This window comes from Folsomia candida, unplaced genomic scaffold, assembly GCF_002217175.1.
Source record: "Folsomia candida strain VU population unplaced genomic scaffold, ASM221717v1 Fcan01_Sc031, whole genome shotgun sequence".
NCBI lineage: Eukaryota > Metazoa > Arthropoda > Collembola > Entomobryomorpha > Isotomidae > Folsomia > Folsomia candida.
In genome coordinates, this window is record NW_019091223.1 from 1,332,860 (window position 1) to 1,353,554 (window position 20,695).

The 20,695-nt window shown below is 36.8% G+C and overlaps 2 protein-coding genes across 2 annotated transcripts; one reads left to right on the forward strand and one right to left on the reverse strand.

The window, feature by feature from the left end:
• The first annotated feature begins 11,239 nt into the window (after window positions 1-11,239).
• LOC110860311 (4-coumarate--CoA ligase 1) lies at window positions 11,240-15,819 on the forward strand. Its single transcript, XM_035860254.1, has 9 exons — window positions 11,240-11,722; window positions 11,974-12,184; window positions 12,270-12,452; window positions 12,931-13,253; window positions 13,522-13,695; window positions 13,960-14,210; window positions 14,283-14,394; window positions 15,347-15,539; window positions 15,606-15,819. Exons 1-9 carry the CDS (start codon window positions 11,639-11,641, stop codon window positions 15,728-15,730), a joined length of 1,656 nt encoding a protein of 551 aa, XP_035716147.1. The 5' UTR covers window positions 11,240-11,638; the 3' UTR covers window positions 15,731-15,819.
• Window positions 15,820-20,017, reverse strand: LOC118439167. Its single transcript, XM_035860255.1, has 3 exons — window positions 17,274-20,017; window positions 16,588-16,905; window positions 15,820-16,391 (listed from the first exon to the last, which is right to left on the reverse strand). The coding sequence occupies exons 1-3, from the start codon at window positions 17,681-17,683 to the stop codon at window positions 16,064-16,066; spliced, it is 1,056 nt and encodes a 351-aa protein (XP_035716148.1). The 5' UTR covers window positions 17,684-20,017; the 3' UTR covers window positions 15,820-16,063.
• Between the last annotated feature and the right edge of the window lie 678 nt (window positions 20,018-20,695).

A 20,695-nucleotide genomic window follows, 5' to 3' on the forward strand; every position in this document is an offset into this window, starting at 1 on the left:
CCACGTGGCATGAATACACTCTAAAAAACTCGATACGATACGCCCAAATCCGTCTGGATTTCCCGGTATCAAACTTGCTAACGCTTGGTATGAAAATTATACCGGCCTCTAAAAATTTGACGCTGAAATGATAAACCGTGAATACCGAGTTATTACTGCAATGCCGTGCAGTAATAACGGTATTACTCATCAATACTACTTAAAGTCATATATGAATATTGATTGGAATTATTTTAATACTGGATTTCTAAGAGTGTACTTACGTGTATTCCAGTACTTTGCACTAATTAAATATTTATTTCTTAAAGTACGACCTAAAAAGGGCGAATGTTTGTGCACTTGTACAATGTATGCGGCATATGCATTTTTTAACTAAAGACATCTAAATATTTAGAAGGTTTGACATTGTAAATTTGTTACTTGCTTAACAATAAGGATTGTCGATACAAACAATGAGGAGATGTAAGGTGGTTATCGGTTCGGTTAGGTTTGGCAACCAATGTGCCAAACAATTGGGAGAATTCATTCAATACGCATCAAAAGTGCAGAATAACCGGCAGAAATACATCCCCACGATGTATTAAACTAAACTGGGGACTAAAAAGGTCGAAATCATCAAACTTCGTCAAACGTCAAACTTCTGGGTGTATTTTCACCGCTTATTCTCCACCATTGGTGCAAACCCAATGAAAATTATGCATCTATTTCGTCCGCTTATTTTCTACCATTGGCGTAAAATTCAATGAAAATCATGTATTTTTGGTTCATTCATTTCGCACCATGGGTGCTGAATTTTAGATACTTAATTTTTAAATTTAATTTTTATGTTGTCACTGAGGTATTAAGGGCGAACTACTTTTAACGTTTCTACGGTTTATTTGTTAATAATTAGTTCAAGCATGCTATTTAATTAGAGAATTAATTAGAAAGCCCTGGTATGCATGAGTTATTCTGAATCAGGGATCCCAGGATTACTTTAATCAGATTAAGTAATCAGATTACATTGAATGTAATCCGTAATCCAGTAATCCACGAAAAATTCACAGTTTAAAGTAATCCGTAGTCCGTAATCCTAACTAGGTCTCGAAATTATGTGTAATCCGTAATCCCCAATTTACGAGATTGGAAAATGTAATCAGATTACGGATTACTTTGTTGGATTACTTTGCTCCTGTAAACGGCATGACAGCTCCATCTTGCAACTTCTCCAGAGTCTGCGTCACTTGCTGAACTTGAGTGCATAAACTACCTTCTGGATTCTTCAGGAGAGGTGCAAAGTATGGAGAATTTTGGAACAATTATGAGGGCTCTATTTACTACAACACAATTTTGTCTGCCCTAAGAAACCGACTGTCGGATGAATCATTCAAAGCTCTTGTTTTTTGAACTAATCCTCATCATGAAATATAAGTGTGACGCTATTCAGAATAAACCGTTGCAAACGAAATGCAGCAAAGAGGTGGACCGAGACGGTCACGCGGTCATGACATGCCAAAACTATGTCAAGATTTTATTTTTGAAATCTCCACCCAAAACTCTAAACCCTAAATTCGACATTTCCGACTTTGGCGTCGTCGACGTGGTCACTCTGTCATGTCACGTCAAAACTATGAAGATTTTTGTAATCCTCGCCCGAAACTACGTCTATAACAGCCAAAACAAAAAAATTGGCATATTTGACCTGTGACATCATCACCGTGACGCCGTGACCTTATGACATACAATTCCCATTTTCGAACTCATCCGTACGTCAAAAATTAGAAACCTGTAGGCGAAAACTGCATGTTAAAATTCGAAACCGTTCTAAAGTTATACAGACCGGCGGACAACACTTTTCCATAAAGGGATTTCGCTTCTCTTCACCCCTTAATACATAAACATAGATTTTTGTAATCCAGATAATAATCCGTAATCTGATTACTGTAATCCGTAATCCGTAATCCACATCATTAATTTATCCCAGTAATCCAACAAGTAATCCACATTATTTCAGAAACAAAGTAATCCCAATCCAGTAATCCCCTGATAATTTTTAAATTAATTAATGTGTAATCCGTAATCCATCGAAATTGTTGGGATTGCCCATCCCTGATTCTGATATATAAGCTCAACTACTGTCAATGGACAACAGGGCAGTAATCGTGCGATCAATTATTACCGCGTAGAACGTTGCTTTCGTCGAATTTTGCAGCCGGTATAAACGATATTGAAAGAATGACGCATAAAACGCAATCTCACCAATTCCCTTCATCTTTCTCTTAAAGTATTTTTTCTCACTGCTCAATCCCAGCAGGGTCGTCCACACTGTGTCCCTAATTACACGCCCACCCTCAAAAATTGCCACCGTCTTGGGCAACATGATCCTAATCACGATCGGTGTCAGCACTGAGACAGATGGGAAATACACGTAGAACGTTATCGGTATGATGTGGCGCATCTTGATCGTCACATAGTTAAACGTGACGCAGACAAGGAGCCCTAACAACATTAAGGAGGCTACAATCGTTTCAAATGCGGCTAATGGTAACTGACTGAGGAGCACTTGTATTTGAACGTAACCGTGCAAATTCCTGCTTAGCTCGGATGATCTCACTGTGCCCCGTGCCAGCTGTCTACCATCTAGCACCACATGATCGATACAACTCAACACCAAATGCATTAGCACCGTAGAATGACTGATGACGTTAGCAAAGGATCTGCAGACATGGACGCATATGAGAGCTATGAACGGAGATTTGGCCAGTAGGATTAAGATTGATGCGTAATTTGACAATTTATCAGGGTAGGTGCAATTAATAATCATGGGTAAGGGGTGAAAGTCAAGAATGAGTGCGCAAAGGGTTAAGAAAACAGGGTACACGGCGAGTCTCCACTATGAAGCTGAAGCCTGACAGGGCTAAGATTATCGTTGTGATGACGAGATTGATAAACGAGGGGGAAATCACGCCAAAGAGATGTCCCCCAAGGATAATCAAGCAGAAGATATTATTCATCGGGAGAAGGACAAAATTTACTAGAAAAAACGGAATTAACTTGTTCCGTGGGGTGACGATGAATTTCCTGGCTTTAATATCCCATTCGAAAGGCCGCTGCCACAGGTAGGAAAATGCGATGTTTGAGTTGTCAATGGATTTCCACATGAGCGGAGTTACGACCATCTTGGAAATTTTCTCAGTAGTGTAATCCAAGGAATTTAGGGAATAGAATGGTCGATTGCAAAGAGCCAAACGGTAATTCGTGTCCGTCCAAGTTTATGCTTCAAATAAATCGAACTTTTTATAAATATAATATTACCCGTTTGAAAACTAAATGCACACTAAATAATATAGTAAGTAAACTATGCCAAATCCAGAGTAAACTTTGCTCTTTGTCAGGTTAATCTAGCTGGGTTTAGTATAGTTTACATACTTAATATGGCAGTCAGAGTGCACTTACTAGTAAAAAGGGTAACACCATTTTTAAGGATGCATACATAAGGTAAATCTTGCTCTTTATCAGGTTAATCAAGTTATTATGCTATCTACTATGGGTTTACTTAATATGGAATTCAGGGGGCACTTATATACTATTCAAAAGGGTAACATTATTTTTAAGGATGCATAAATCAGGTTAACTAGTGACTATAAGTATATTTTTTACTGAAGGTTTGGACAATTCTGAGACATATTTATTTTAATTATGTATCAAATATTAATAATTCAATGGATATCCATTTCCGCCAGTCGAGAAATCCACAAAAGTTCTAAATAATTTATGCATGCATACTTGTTTGGTGCATATAGGGCTACAGACAAGTTTAATAGGGTTTTAAAAGATTGGAGATAACTAAAAATCGAAGAAAAGCGTAATAATATTTTCAAGCAAGAATATTCTCTTGGCAATATAACATGATACATAAATTATGCAGGGGAATCGTCATTAAATCGTGTGTACCTCTGCTGGAATACATACATATCTGCATTCACAAGACCAAGATATATACCACAAAACCTCTATTTAAAGCCCTATTCTAATTATAGCCGGTCTCCAAATATAGCCGGGTCTAGGGACCAAGATTTTAAAATTTTAGCCGGGTCTCTAATTACAGATTATAGCCGGGTCTCCAATTATGGCCGGGTATCTAATTATGGCCTGTCTTGTCCACTGTGTCCCCGTTCATAGCCCACTCAAGAAAAATGTTGCACACTATGCTAATCAAAGAATAAGTTGAACTACTAATTTTTACCTATTAATTTCAAGTTAATAACGGATATATTCATGACATAAAATTTAGAAAAACCTGTTAAACCTCGTTTAAAGATGTAGATTTAAAGTTAATTGGTTACTGAGGGCATATCTTGCTAAATTAGAAAACTCAAACTGCGTCAACATGGATTATGCGTGATTTTGTAATATCTAAAATTTTGGGCGGAACAAGACTAGCCGGGTCTCTAATTCTAGCCGTGTCCGTGACCTTTAGTTTTGGATTTTAGCCCCGGCTATAAATAGAGTATTTACGGTACTCGTATACGTACTTATTAATGTACGTACATAGGTATGCAGGTCCCTCAACATAGTCGTTGAAACGAATGATGTATGGCGTAAGACGCGTCCGTCCCTTATCAAAGGAATACGGTAAAGGATCACAGCCCTGAAGGTCAGGGTAAGGAAAACTCCAGGGTTTTGCCATTGTAAACCAGGTACCCGAGGCTTTTCCCTGATTTTTTTTTTGTTTTTGGGGTACTTGGGGTAGTCGCAGTTTTTGGGGTAAACTGAGGCAGTGCCTTATGTATTAAGCTGTGAAAACTTCAAAACTATGCCGATTTCTAAAATTCACGCCCAAAAATAAGTCTTAAACGGCCAGGACAAAAAATTCGACATCTTTCACCTTTTATCTCATCATCGTGGCGCCATGACCTTATGACCTACAACGCCCATTTTAGAACGCATCCCGTCACAAAAAATTAGAAACACGTTTGCGAAAACTGAATGTTGAAATTTGAAAATCTTAAAGTTATCGTGGATACGGACGGGACATTTCTATAAAGGGTTTTCGCTTCACTTCACCCCTTAATCAAATAGTCGAAAAAAGAGATGATTTTAAGGCCGACGGCAGAGTTTCTTTTAACGATTTCTCACCTGAAACTTTGCAAAACCCATCACACAATTTTAATGCCCATTTAAAAACGCGTCGACCTACAATATTGTATGGGTCATAATGGGTCATATGCATAAAAATAAGTAAATGCCTTTATTCCGAAATTTCCTTGGTAAATTATTTTTTTACGCCGGAAATTTTGAAGTAAAAGCATTTGCTTATTTTTATGCATATGACCCAATGTCGCTGGGTCAATATGACGGGGTCAACTTGACGCTTCACCACCTTGCTCAAATAGTAGCCCTGTCCAAATAGTATCCCTGTCCAAATAGTAGCCTTATTCGAATTATAGACGTTCGTCAATTTCCAATGTGCATACATACAGCCAGACATCTCCTACCCAGTTCATTTAAGTAATTAAATCACAATTCCATTTAATCTCAGGTATATAAAATCGAATTGAACACGAAATTCGGCTCATCAGAGAAATTATATAAATTAAGAGCAGGATTAACATATAGAATTGTCATCTAATACGAATCTAGGGGAGAATTTGGTGCTGTTATTAAAATTTAATTTGAGTTTGATTCTGGAAACAAAATTACAATAGCTGTTTGCCAATAGTAGCCGTGCATTTTTTCATAATTTTATAAATAGTGACCGGGCCCAAATAGTAGCCTTGCTCAAATAGTAGCCGGGTCCCGGCCACCGATTTTTTAAATAGTAGCCCGCGGCTACTATTTGAGTTTTTACGGTATGTATAATAAAATAAGGTCAATGAGACTTTTTCAACAACATTTAACCCATCATGCTATTAAATACAGTCAGGTGCAAATCTTTAGAGCCACCCTTATTTTCGTCATAAATTTTGATCGAGTCATGATAAAATTACCAAATTGGGAAATAATGTGTGCAACACTATCCTACACAAGTGACAGAAGCCAAGCAGTCGAAACTTACCGCATACAATTTTTTTCTTACTTAATGTAAAAATAGGGGGTGCAAAACTTTAGAGCCACCTAGTTTCTATATCGAACTAATCCTCTGTTTTTTGGTCTGAGAAGAAATTTAATGAGGTTGCATTTGTAACTAGTATAGTACGAGCTTCTAAGCCGATTGGCGCGCATTTTGCGATAACTAAATTTTTTTCCGCATTCATGCGAACATTGGAAGGTAATTATGCCCATTTCAATATGATGCTATCGGAATATCGGGTTTGAAGTTATCTAGCGCTCTCTAACACCATATTTAGTAGCAAATAGGCCAGAATTGTTAGTTTAGGCAAAATTCGTTGACATTGATTCGAGATACTGGTAAAACAGTTGGGGATGGATGAGGTCTAAGCTTGAACCACGCGGATAATTATTAAATTTGACTAGCAGCAATCAACAAGATCGTCTCGCGCGTGCAAATTTCAACTTGCTCACTCTAGGGGGATTCCTAGAGAAGTCTTAGAACCAACCCCTTCCCTCGAATTAACGAAATAATGGAAACAAACCGCTATTAACTAATATGGATGAATCAACTATTTGGCGTGCGCTAATGGGTATAGGGTTTCGTCCACCCAGTACTTTACAAAAATATGAAATAACTCTGAATGGATGTCTTCGACAGTCTTCTTCCATTTTATCACGATTTTGGTGAGATCCAATTGCTTTCTCGTAAAACAATGCGGTGGATGATTATGCAACAATTTGAGTGTCGCAAACGATAAATACTACAGGGCAGGTGAAGCTTTCTCGTGGTCCAGTGGATCCAGAAGGTGGTCACGAATTATGCCAAGATCAGACTGTGAAGAATCAAGCCCGAATGGGCGAAGTGAACTCGTTTTGCAAGAATGTATGCCAATATTCTTTATCTAAGAGCAAGGAAAAAAAGTTTCTGACAATAAGACCCATCTATGGGGCAGGCTCAAATTGTCGGCTGAGCTCAATTATATCAAAATACATTGTAGGGTATTACTAAGAAAATATAATCAAAGTTTAAGCTGAACCGACGCTGATAACAGTTTCAAACAAGAATTTTTTTAATTTATAGCGAAACAGGAGAAAAAAATTTGCCGACTTTATGCTGAGTTGAATCTGTGGATTAACTTCGAAGAACGGAAGTCTATCGGAGTTCTAGATATCAAAACTACGTGTTCTAATTGGTCACAAACTGAACAAATGTATTTAATAGCCAAATTTCCGGGTGGCTCTAAAGTTTTGCACCCACTATTTTTTACATTTAGTAAGAAAAAACTTGAATGCGGTGTATTTCGCCTTCGTGGCTCTTGTCACTTGTGTAGGATAGTGGTGCACACATTGTTGCCGAATTTGGTAATGCTATGATGACGCGATCAAAACTTATGACGAAAATAGGGGTGGCTCTAAAGATTTGCTCCTGACTGTATGTAATTCAATTATTTGATGGCTTTAAAATCGCAATTTAATATTAGCTTAATAAACCTAATTGACTTGCACTACGAGCGAGGATATATTTTGCATACGTATTTATTGTGTACACGACTCGTCTATACATACACAAAGGGAAATAAGTAAGTAAACATTTTTAAGTGAATAGCAATAAGAGAACTTCCGAGGTGCTTCACGAGCCGGGGTTCCTATCAATAATCGAAAGATCGCAAAATACGACCTAGAAACGCAGTTTTCTTGGGAAAAGTATACAGTAAAATTCCACATTAATCCTAAATAAACCATACAAATTCCAGACTTAGCTTGGCTCATCATAAGGTTACCTATATTATAGAATAAAAGTGACGGAATTTCCTGACTTCGGTTTCTAGCAATCTTCCGGGATCGGGGTAAACAAAAATCCTGAAGAATTGGGGCAAAAATAATGTCGATGTAAACCCTCCCTCACGGTTTTTTTAAGTTAGCATAGTTTCCCTGTTTTCGCACCCAGCAGTTTCAACTAAATAGAACTAATGTGGAATACCTATAATAAATAAAACTAATTTCGGTCACGTTTTGACGACACTTGCGGCGAGCAAAACTCTTTGGGCCGGGTGACCTGGCTGAGGAGCCCTTCTAAATCCGCGGGAAAAGGTCACCGAACTATCCGTTGGTTGATTGTCTCTTGCTGGCTAACTATTCCCTGACCATAAAAATCATGACAACTTGGTGATTTAGAATTCATAAGGTATACATACTGTAAATATGTATTTAGGCCATTTTAGTGAAAGTAGGAACCCTATATCTAAGAAGGGCAGTCATGAAGGTTACCTTGTATGTGAGACATTATGCCAAATTGATACTATGCGGCCACTTGAAAATTTTGTTACTACGTTATTTCGTTATCGGCGTGAATATTTATTTCGGTTCCCTCCAATCGATTTTGTGCCAATCACATAACCATACATACCATTTCGTTCGTAGGATTAGTTCATAAACGAATGAGGACATGAGTCCTCCTAAAGTTAAAATGGCAGTCCTCCCGGTCAAAAATAGTGACGGGCGTGACACAGTTTTTAAGAAGGACGCCCCTGGAAGTCAAAACTTGACAAAATTCGAAACACCCATTGATCAAACAATTTGTTACAATTTTCCACACTATTTTAAAACACTATTCAATTTTATGTTCATTCTTGGTCTTTCCCCGTTTTGGATAAGTTTTCACCCTGATAACAAAATAAAACTGAGTGCTAACAAAGTTCAAAAATTGGTAGTTTTTACCCACTACTTGGTACTTTGTTTCTTCAGCGTTATGACGACCCGTCGCCAATTTACGGATAATATAGGAATTCATCCGGAAATGATATTCGAATTGGCTAATTTCTTTTTTTGGGGATCGTACACGTTTCTGGTGGCTAACACGGTTTGGTTTAAGAAAAATGAAGTAAAAGAGTTGTTGCAGCTACCCAGGAAGATATTGAGATTGGAAGTTCGTAAAATTAGTGAGATTGCGAGTGAACAGGCGTAAACTAAATTTTCGACGAAATTCTTCTTAAATTAGGGTAGATGTTCAGGTTCTATTTATGCAAATTTTACCTGAAATTTGTATTGTGTCTCACTTTAGGCTTGAAGATTTACTGTTTAAGCCTAGTATTCAGGACAGATGGAAACAAAACCGGAAATTCTTGAATTTCATAACGAAAGACTTCTTTGAACCAATCCAATTTCTGTTTCGCCTTTTTACTATTTTCACGTAAAAAATCCGTCGGACCTACATACCTACGTGGATTCACATGAAAACCGTATGCTCCACTAAATAAGTAAAAAATTGTAATCTTTCTGTTAGTCTAAAAATTTTAGTATAATCCTGTAAATTCGCAATCTCTGTATAAGTAAATATTTTGGTCATGGTAAAAATAATCTTCCCACTAATCTTTACAGGCCAGAATACTTGCCATTGTATTGTCTCTTCTTGTTCCAATCATCACAATTTTGGACTACCTACAATTTACCTTTTTTGACGAGAATCTGAACCCAGTCCCAGTTTTGGATAATTTCATGGAGAAACTTGCAAAAACGTTTGGAACCAATAACTCAACAATTTACTGGTTTTCAGAAACATGTTGGGGAACTAAAGTGATTGTTGGAATTGCATTTATAATCGACTTTAATTGGTATTTCCTGTCAATTTTGGGCCAAGTGTTTGTCCTGATTTCTGCAGTTGCAGCGTGGGAGGTGATGCATCAAATAAAACTTTCTAACGAGGGTTCAGTGCAGGTTACACTAAAAATATTTTTCAGGCTGGACCAGGATATTGTGGCGAGTTATATGAAAAAATCAAGCCAAAAATTAGGAATCATATGAATTAAGCATGTTTCACTTGAATAGATTCTTTCAAGAAAAATGTTGGCGTCAAAGGGTAAATTTTCTCGCGCTAATTTCCTCCTTCACGGAGGACAATGTGGGAACTTTGAGGGGCATTTCAAGACAAAGATTGGTGCCATGTGATTCCTAATTACTGGTTTGATTTTACGATATAATTCTATCCACAATCCGGGTGTAGCATGAAAAAGCTACGATTTATACATAATTACAGCTGTTAAATTATAAAATTTTAGAGGGTTTTTCCTAAAGTTTGACTCCTTTGTTACGTATTTAGACCATGCTAGATCGTTTTGGAACAATGAAGGGAATTATTGGCAAGATAAACGCGCTTAACAACAGTTATCTTCTGGTCACCTTTCTTCTCATTGTTTCCTACGGCGCGGCAACATTTGTCGAAGCCATGAATAACGTACGGTTGGCCTTTAAACTGCAACTGATCGAGTACTATAGTTTTTACTTCGCGATACTCGGATTCGCGGCGGAAGCTCATTTGAAGGTTGTTAAAATTTCTAAGGGAATGTCCATATGAAACGTCATCAAAATGGTGGATGGGTAGTTTTTGGTCGCTTATCATAGTCAGGTCAAGCTTAAAATGAGTTGGGTAGAGGAAGGCTGCGTGAGTGGTAAAAAGAATGGCATTTTTTTGATGACGTAACATATTTATGAATGTCCCCTAAAATTAGAGTAACGTAATGAAATTAATTTAGGATAATTTATTTGCTATGTAGGCAACGCACATTCAGCGACATATTATCATGAAAGAAGTTGGGAATGTCAAATTTCATGGGACATCATCGACAGGAAATTCTTTGGTGTATGTGAATGAATTTATGAAAAATAGTCCAGGACAGGATGGCTTGACTGGGGGAAAGTTTTTCCTTGTTTCGTACGGGTTTTTGGGAACGGTATGCAAATATATTGATTCGATTTCTTTATGCAAATATTGACATATATGTACGTATTTATATATGTACATGCACACTATGTTTTGCAGACCGCAACTATTTTCTTGACCTATGTTCTCGTTATGATACAATTCAAAGCAGCATCACCAAGCTGTAACGAAACGACTGGTCATTGAGCTGTTTGAGACTTACTTTTGTCCATATGTAAGTACACTCTGACGGGGGATATACATACATACATAAAAAAACTAAGGTTATATAGAATATACAAATATGTACTAAACTTCTAAAATTAGTTGGATATTTTGAGGTTTCTGTTAAAAATTTAACAAACATGCGTATTTATTGTGCAGTTGAAGCAAACATACGTAAGATACGAGTGAATTAGTGAAATTTCAATTGTTAATTCACATAAAGGAATTTGCCATCTTTTTATGTAACACTAATTTTATTCCACGAAATTAGCCCACCAGCATACATAGCTTAACGTAATAAGTAATTTGCAGTGAAACTAAACCATTGATGTTACTTGTGATTTAATTTTCAAGTACTTATATAATTTGGCCAGGTGTGTGTGTAAATTGTTAATACTTGTTTAATTAAACCCACTAATTTAGTTTGCAGAATGAATAAGTTATATAATTATATCATCACACTTGCACATAAGTGGTGTTAAAAGTGATGTATTAATTAATTGATTTTGACGCAATTCATGACATCATATCTCTCTCAATCAATGTACAATTATACAATTGTTCATCCCACCAATGTACTTAAGAGCACCCAAGTATTAGCTCAGTCCCACTTTTGTTACTCGGTTCACTGTTAAAGCATCGCTACAAATTACTGTGGTCTCAAATTATTCACCTGCTTCTTCGATGGACCAATTTTGCAATGTCGCAGATTTTATTGAGAGTAAGGTCAAGTCTCACCTGGAGAAAGGGAATTCCGGAATTTGGATTGTACGTAAGACATATATTGGTGGTATCTATTCATTGGGAGTTTGCAAACCAACTTGTGCAATTTTGAGGAAAAATTGCAAACTAAATATTGGGCTTGAAGATGGGCCAGTTACTACATTAATTTGCAATTCAAATTTTTAAGACATTGTGAACAACTTCTATTTGCTCAGGTTATGAACTCGTAGTGAATACCCCTATTCTTTTTAGACGAGTTCTCTAAATATGTGGCAAGATTTTCTTTTATTTTTTAGACGGACGGATCCACAAATGCGTCCAGTACTTATCAGGAAGTATTAAACTTGTCGAAAAATGTGACGTTAAATCTAGTGTTGATGGGCTTTAAAAAGGGCGATATTGTCATTTACTCTGCCACCGAAGATGTCCACCTTTTACACATTTTCTTCCTCGGTGTCTGGCGAGCTGGGGGAGCAGTCAGGTCAATTTATCCAGATGAAACGGAGGGTATACATATATTTATTAACCTATTTGGATATACAAAAATTCAGTGGAGTATCCCATCTAAAAATTATATGCAAATATAACGTAGAAACATTTATGGAGAAATTGGCCGAATCTGACTGCAAGTGGGTCTTGTGTAATGGAGGGGACGTTGAGAAATGGAATCGTGCCGGGAAATTGTTGGCGTCCAACTGTGTCACAATTATTTCGACTGGGGCCGTCAAAACTGAGGGTTGTCTTGGTCTGGGGTCCCTTTGTAGTGGTTTTGAAGGTTCTACATAAATTTAGAAGATACAGTATCTACAAAAAGTGAGTAGATGGTGGTACATGCCTGAATTTAAATTACTCGACAATTATTTGTTTTTAACTAAACTCGAAATAGTTCCCATATCATACGTGACAAATGTAATTGCTGGAAAAAGTGGGCAAATGTATGTAACTCTGGGGTCAAAAATCATGAACCGAATTAATACTTTTTTGGGCTGAAATTCACAAATTTCGAACTTCCCCTCATGATCATTTGACCTCCTTTTGAGATTTTGAGAAATGGTCATCATATTCCAGTTTCTCGATGAATTTCCTATGAATTTCATCTGCTAAATTTGTTTTGCAGAGACGAAAGTGTAAGTAACGTAAACTAAAATTCAGGCATGGGCCACCGTATACTTAATTATTGTACCTAGTGTATGTATCTAAAGAATGATGGATTTAGGTCAAATTAATGGCTTAACATTTTATAATTTTCTTAGTTAAAGGCATGGAAAATGAGATGAAAATTGCCCTTAATAAAAATTATGATGGGGACGATATCGCCCTAATCCTTCCGACGAGCGGAACCACTGGAAAATCCAAGGGTGGCGTTTATACGCATAAAACCTTAATTGCTCATTTCAGAGCACTTGAGCGGTTTCCAATGGCTGACCAACCCGATAAAACTGCACTAGTCATAGCACGAATAACTCATGGAGGTGGATGTGCCTTAAGTTTGGCACAACTCGTGAATGGGCAGCGCCTCGTGGTCTTATCCGTTTTCAATAATGCGTCCATACTCAGAACAATTGAGATGTGGAATGTATGCAAATTAAGTAATTTGTCACTAATTGCCCCGAGTAGAAATCCCTGTATCTAATTCTGCAGTAATAGTCAAGAGATGCGTATTGTGTTCCGCATATTTGTTTATAAATGTTGATAAATTATCAATCCTGCAGAACTGTAGTTGTACATGCATAATTCTACGTTTTTCTGTGGAAAATTCTGCAAAGAAATCTATTCAAATTTTTACTCGGGCTAGATTGTTTCTATGTAACTAATTGTTCAAATTTGTCTGCATATCACCACAGCCACAGGGAATTTTTACTGTCACCAATATTTTCCTCAAGATGGCTAATGAACCAGATTTAGTCAAGTTTGATACGTCTTCGATCAAATATGTTATTACGACCGGACTTTCAACTGGGCAATCGTTTGAGGCTGAGATGAAGGAAAAGTTTCCCTCCTTAAAAGAAGTCATAATGGTTCCGCTATTTAAATTATTTCCATACTCTTAAAAATAATGTTTTCCTTCTTGAAAAGTAAATGCACCTCAATTTAATTCACGTAAGCTGTAAAAAATTCAAAGTAAATACTACTCTTAATCAAGGAAATGTTACATATTTTGGGGTTATCACGATCTACGAAGTATAACATTGGGAGGGTAAATATTTGCTTTCCATAAGAGTGACATTATTTTTAAGAGTGCAAAACAGTATCCAAATGCTAATATTTTACTCCTCTTTTAGTTTTACGGAATGACCGAATGCGCCCCCATTTCAACTTCGATGGATATCTGGGGCACTGGTCCGATTAAAAACTATGCGGGATTTGAAAATCTTACAGGCAGTGTAGGCAAGGCATTTCCAGGGGTGGAAATCACAATTCGGGACGGACAGACGGGAAATATAGTGGAAGAAAATGGGATCGTTGGCGAAGTCTGGGTCAAGACCGATTGGATGATTTCTGGATACTTCAAAAATGACGTGGCAACGAAAAGGTTCACTAGAAATAATACCATTAAAAATTACAAGTTTGCTTAGTTCACAAAGTTCTCTTTATATATCCGCAGTACAATAAAAGATGGTGTTCTCAACACTGGAGATATCGGGTATTTTGACCAGACGGGATTTCTCTGTTTGGTAGACAGGGCGAAGGAAACTTTCAAGTATCAGTCAAATCATGTGAGTTTTCTAGTTGAAAATATATAAATACGTACATATTTATGTGTATTTGGCAAATACTAACAATGCGATGACGCCAGCGGTCTCGCTCAGATTTTGACGAAACGACGATAATTATGTAGCCTTAGATAAATAATTAGACACGTGTTTCAGGATTTTTCATAATGCTCAGCTTAAACGAAATTATGACGAAATCCGTGAGCGAGAATTCCCATTTTCACCGTGACATTTTTCTGGCAAGGGAGATAATTACAGATTCTCCATTACGGAGTCCATCATAAATTCGTTTAAACTTAAAATTGGTGGGCACGAAGTGATTTTCTACGAATTTGGTTTATTGCATTTTTCAAAATTTCATACATTTTCAAAAATTTTCTAAAATTTCAGAAATCTTCAAAAATTTTCAAAATTTCAAAATTTGTACAAGCAACATAAAATCGGAAAAAAACACTTCATGCCAACGCATTTCAAGCTTAAACGAAATTATGATGGGCTCCATAATGGAGAATCTGTATTTTTCTCCCTTGCCAGAAAAATGTCACGGTGAAAATTAGAATTCTCGCTCACGGATTTCGTCATAATTTCGTTTAAGCTGAGCATTATGAAAAATCCTGAAACACGTGTCTAATTATTTATCTAAGGCTACATAATTATCGTGGTTTCATCAAAATCGGAGCGAGACCGCTGGCGTCATCGCATTGTAAGTACTGTACTGCTCAGATATTCACTGCAAGCAAAATTGACTCAAAATGTAGCACGGAGACTATTTTAGAACAAATTAATTTGAAATTGTGAACTTGACCCTACAGCTGAGAAATTTTAGACTTCAGATCAAGTATAAAATTTCGATTTGTGATAAAGTAGTCAACCCCTGTGCACGTTCCATCTTTCCTGCCAATTTGTGTCAAAGAATAGGTACTCAGGGGTAGTACCTTAATGATAATTTGTACAGATTTCTCCGTCCGAAATTGAACAAATTGTTGCCTCCCATCCCGCTGTGGCGCAGGTGTGCGTCGTCAGTGTGCCAGCAAGCGACGGAGGGGGAGAAGTACCCAGGGCCTTTGTTGTCTTACGACATGAGTTTGCTAAGTATACTGTGCAAGAAAAGGATGCCTTGGCCACCAAAATAAAGGAGATGGCGCATGGTAATTAGTATTCGCATACAAATAGATTGTTCATGAAAAACATAACGAAATTTGGCTGTTTGTAAGGAAAACTTGCCACTTATAAATATCTCCGTGGAGGACTTATCATCCTCGACGAAATTCCTCGTGGAAAGGCGGGCAAGATTGATAAAACCGCCCTGAAGGGGATACATTTGTGTCAACAAGAATAAACCTACAACTTGTATAAATATGCTGAAACTGTGTGGATATATTTATGCTTATAAATAAATAAATATAACGAGTGTCGTCTTCAACATCCTAATTTTAAAGATACGCAAGCAGACTTTTTATTCGTCGCCATCATAAAATTTGATCACACCATGTCCAAGAAAATCTAGCTTCCGTAATTAAACTAAATGCGCTGCTTTAACCTACACGAGCAGCATTGATACAGTTTGATTAATGCAGAAATCTTGCGTAACAAGAGCGGTCCCTCTATCGATAAAATTGCTTGCAACCTTGACTCTGATCGGTTGCAGGGATCGAATAATTCTTCGATTAAGCTACGTAAGTCTTTTCTCCGTCAACCAGCTGTGATACTGTTTCACCGATTGGACTCCTAGTTGCGCCGCGAAAGTTTCAAATACCATGCAGGACGTGAAACAAACGCAAGTGGTGAACGGATAGGTAACAAATCCCTTTGAGGGGAGGAAGCTTGAATACTTGATGAGGACAACGCTACAAAAAATTTGTATTATGGGCGCAATAATCATGACTGTAGGGATGACACGGGTTGATAAGGTGTTGTTCAGTTGCTTCTCAAGTACTTGGAGGCAGCGATAAAGTCCGATGCGCGTAGTAAGTCCAACATTTGACGCGACGCCTGAAATCCTGTTAAGTCAATATACAATTACAGTATGCAATCAGTGTGATAATTGTAATTCTGTTTGTGAAATTATTTTTGTGTATAATAAAAGAATTAACTGGTTACTAATGGTTATAAGAGGTTACTAATGGTTAAAAGAGGGAACTATGTCAGTGTGTTATGTAATTGGAAATTTATTAAACTTATAATATGTCGCCTTACCGCTTCAATATATCAAGATAGTCCAGTATGCATCCCACTGACACAATAGTGACATTGAAGATAAGAAAGAAAGCCTTGAACGCAAATACAGAACAGTGATAGCCATCCAGGACGACGAGAAGCGACTTCATCAATTTGAACCTTAGTGTCTCTCCACTAATTAGTTGTTCACCACAGCTGGAACAATATCCTAGCAAAAATCCAAGATATGGCGGATTGCAACTGTCCGCGAACAGTCGCCTCATCCTAATAACCCCAATGCCAGGACACATGATGTTCATAAATATCAAGACTTTTCGCACGACTGCATTCCTCTGACTTTGAGACAGATGAAAAATAGTTAACGCACGCAAATTAGTACACCACATTTAATTTCCAGAATGCAAATTACTAATCCTAAGAGGTGAGGTAATAATTTAATATACTCCTAAAATAATGTTACCCTTCAAAGTTAGAAGTTCAAACATTAAAGTACGAACATAATCTGTCTGATAATCTCGGCTCGACTAAGTATATTTAAATTAGTCTTTGAAGTATTTAACAAGCTGACTCTGAATTTAGTATAGTTTATGTATGTATTTAACATAGACTGCAAGCTGCATTTATTTCTTACAACTTAACTTTTCTTTTAAGGGTGTATCCCTTTTACTTATATATCTTCGAGAAATTTAACATTGCAAACTTACCTCAGTTTCCGCTTGCCTCCAACATAAGACGCCGCCAAATTATCCACATCCATCAAAATAATGTTCAGATATTTCTCCAATCGCATTGTCTGGTTTAACAATCGGCCTGCATTTCTCGCTAAACCAATCCCCATCCCCCATGCGTATACTAGTATAGTGTTTAACCACATAACAATGCTAGGGAGGAGGAGAGACAGACAATTAACCTGATATTGATTAAATATTATGACTGACATAACGGCAAAATAAGAGAGTTGTAAGATTTCCACGATTTTTATGGTGATGAGACTTCTTCGTCCTGTCATAATTTTTACACATCTGGCCGAATTATTCCACACGAGAGGAAAGCAGTGCAGATACGACATGCAATTTAGAGACCACTGAATGATGGAGAGGTGATCTTGCAACATTTTGTAAGGCACAGCAGATCTTTTCTAGAAGCTGTAAAAACTGGTTTACTTGTGTAGTCTCAAAAACTTGTGAAAAGTTTTAGAAGTAAATGATATTCAATAACTCTGAAAAATACTGAGTACTCAGTAAAATACTCAGTAAGAGTCTACGTTTGCTTGGAACAAGAATTTAAAAAAATTGTGTCATGCCTGGCATGCGTTGAACCACCTGGTTTGGATACTAAACTCGTCTCGAAGTGTCTTTTTCTACAAATAAATAGATACATAGATTTTACTACAGCTCATGTAACATGGAAAAATGTTCTGTTAATAAAGTTCACTATGTATAACCAATTTACTAATAAAAGGTTTCATATAAATATGCAAAATTTACATATGTATCTATGCACGCATGGGTCCAACATTTGCAAAAGGAACGTCCATGTTCGACGTCATTAAAAAGATGGACGAGCACAAAAACTTAATGGACCTTTATCCTTTACATCTTAAGCTTTAGATATATCTAAAGATGAGAAGGATATAGTAGAAGAGGGGTCTGCAATTTAGCTTTTTTTGATGACGTAGTACATGTCTGTTCCCAGAAGATATTAATATGGCAGTTCCAACAACGTTGATGGAAGCTTTCATTCTTTTACATACTCTAAACCTTCAACTGCCAATTATTATTTTTATAGGAATAGGCATAGATGGGCAAATTGCAATTAGTCATAGTAATCTGATCCACGTTTTTCCAATGGTTTGGATTTTCAGGGCCGTTCCAGCTGCAAAAAGTCGAGAATCTACATATGTACATGATGAATACAATGGTCATTCGAAATTACAGGATTTGTGAACAAATTAACTAAAGGTCCAATTACTTTATTTTTACAAAATCATGACAAAAAATAATTGGACCACGGTAAATAAATGGTAAATTTATTGGTATGCACAAAACCTGTAATTTCAAAGGAACGTTGTATTCTCCATGTAAGTAGATGCTCCACTTTTTGCAGCTGCAAGAGCCCTGAAAATCCAAACCTTTTCAAGAACGGAGATCAGATTAGTTTAATTGAACAATGTAATTCGCCCATGCATGCACGTATGGCCATACCCTATCGCTTAAGACACGTATAAGCAAATTGACAGTCAAAATATAAAAAGATCGAACGCAGTAATTAACGAAGATTCTATTAAGTAATTAACCCGTCGTAAAAAGGTGCACAATTATAGGTCTAGAATTTTAAATAGATCGTTAGCTATTGCATGTACCCAATGGCACTTAACTATTATATAAGCGCCCTTCAAAACTGACTGGTGAACCATAAAACTCGGTTTACGTTTAAGTAAATGATATTCCTTACAAAGAATATCATTTTCCAGGAAAGTTTGTCGATTTTTACTATGCGTGATCTAACTATGGAACAACCTACATACATATTTACAGTGTAACGTGCCAAATTGGTAGTTTTCGAGGTTTTAATGCAATTAAAACAACAGCGACGAGCAAAACGAGCAATAATTAAAGCAATTAACGTTACCCTCTGGAATAAAATATTTAGCATGATATAGTAAAATTTGAAAGTTTGGAATTGGTAGCATTTCTCAGTGGCCACGGTAGCGTGAGAGCAGAGGGACATGTCCCCAGAGTTATTCGAAGTCCTGGCCATCTCCCCATGTTATTTAGGTAAAGCCTTCCTCCCCTATTCTACAAGGTCCTCCGATGTCCCCACAGCTTATGCGGCCATTGATACTTGGCGTACACATAGATAATTTTAATTATAAAATAATTGACAGACATTTCTATGGCGTTATATGTAAAATATGATAGACTAGAAAGCTAGAAAGCTAGAAAACTAGAAGACTAGAAAAAACTCGATACCGTTTTGGATAATTGTAAAATGGTGACATTGTCAGAAATTAGAGTCTTTGTGATATTGATTAATTTGAGCGTGGTCAATAAAAGTTCTGGGAGTCTATCTGACTTTTTCTTGAGACAAGTTTTCTGAAATAACGAGTCAGAGTCTGAACCGGGTAGATTTAGTTGTCTTTCAAAAATACTGTTTAATTGAGCTGTGCATAATAGATTTATAGATGCGCATGAAGAATTGGTCATTGATCCACACCATGTTCCATTTAGTTGAATATAGCCGCCGAGAACCACACCCCCGGAAGGTGTGGGTTTTAAACTTCATATTTTGGGTCACTACTAAGCTCGTCGGTTCAACATATTGGCATTTCAGCTTATAGTGGGATTTTGAATAAGTAATTAACGCTTTATAATTTTGTGATTGCACTTTGGTCTTTTTATAATTTTTTTGTGCAGTTAGGTCTTTTTAAAATAAAATATCGACTGCACTTCGGTCTTTTTAGAATTAGTACGGCGATATGTAGCTTAAGCCAATAATTAATTTATAATTGAACCAAACAATTGCTAATTTGTACATAATTTGTGATTTAATTTTCAAGTACACAATTTGGCTAGGTGTATGTGCATATAAATTAGTAAATCCTACTTATGCACATAAATATGTAATTGAAACCAATACATTATTTAGTTTTTGCATAATAAACAAGTTATCTATGATCGACATCACAGGTGTCCACAATAGTTGTTAAAAGGATGTAATTAAATAATTAATTGATTTTGACGCAATTCAAGGCATCATATCTGTCTCAAGCAATGTACATACAATTATCGATTATACAATTGTCCCTCCAACTTACTTCAGAGCCCGTAGGTAAATATTAGCTCAGTTCCACTTATGTGATCAACTTCAGTGTTGAAGTAGCACTAAAAATCAGTGCGGTAAAAAATTACTCACCTCTTTCCTTAATGGACAAATTTTGCAATGTCGCAAATTGCATTGACAGTAAGGTCAAGTCACACCTGGAGAACGGATGATCTGACATTTGGATTGAACGTATTGAGACATATTGCGGGTTTTCATTGTGAGTTATGAAGTAACCAGAGGAACATAGTGTTCAAAACCTATTAGTACAGCTTTGCTTAGTTAGCCCGAGCCACGATGGATT

Bases quoted from the DNA above. Each gene is read 5' to 3' on its own strand.
- LOC110860311 (XM_035860254.1), top strand. From the start codon at position 11,639: ATGGACCAATTTTGCAATGTCGCAGATTTTATTGAGAGTAAGGTCAAG. The intron at 13,696-13,959 runs GTTCCGCTATTT...CTCCTCTTTTAG, and splicing joins CCTTAAAAGAAGTCATAATG to TTTTACGGAATGACCGAATG. The intron at 15,540-15,605 runs GTAATTAGTATT...GCTGTTTGTAAG, and splicing joins AATAAAGGAGATGGCGCATG to GAAAACTTGCCACTTATAAA.
- LOC118439167 (XM_035860255.1), bottom strand. From the start codon at position 17,683: ATGTTGCAAGATCACCTCTCCATCATTCAGTGGTCTCTAAATTGCATG. The intron at 16,906-17,273 runs GTAAGTTTGCAA...TCTGTCTCAAAG, and splicing joins GGAGGCAAGCGGAAACTGAG to TCAGAGGAATGCAGTCGTGC. The intron at 16,392-16,587 runs GTAAGGCGACAT...TTGACTTAACAG, and splicing joins TATCTTGATATATTGAAGCG to GATTTCAGGCGTCGCGTCAA.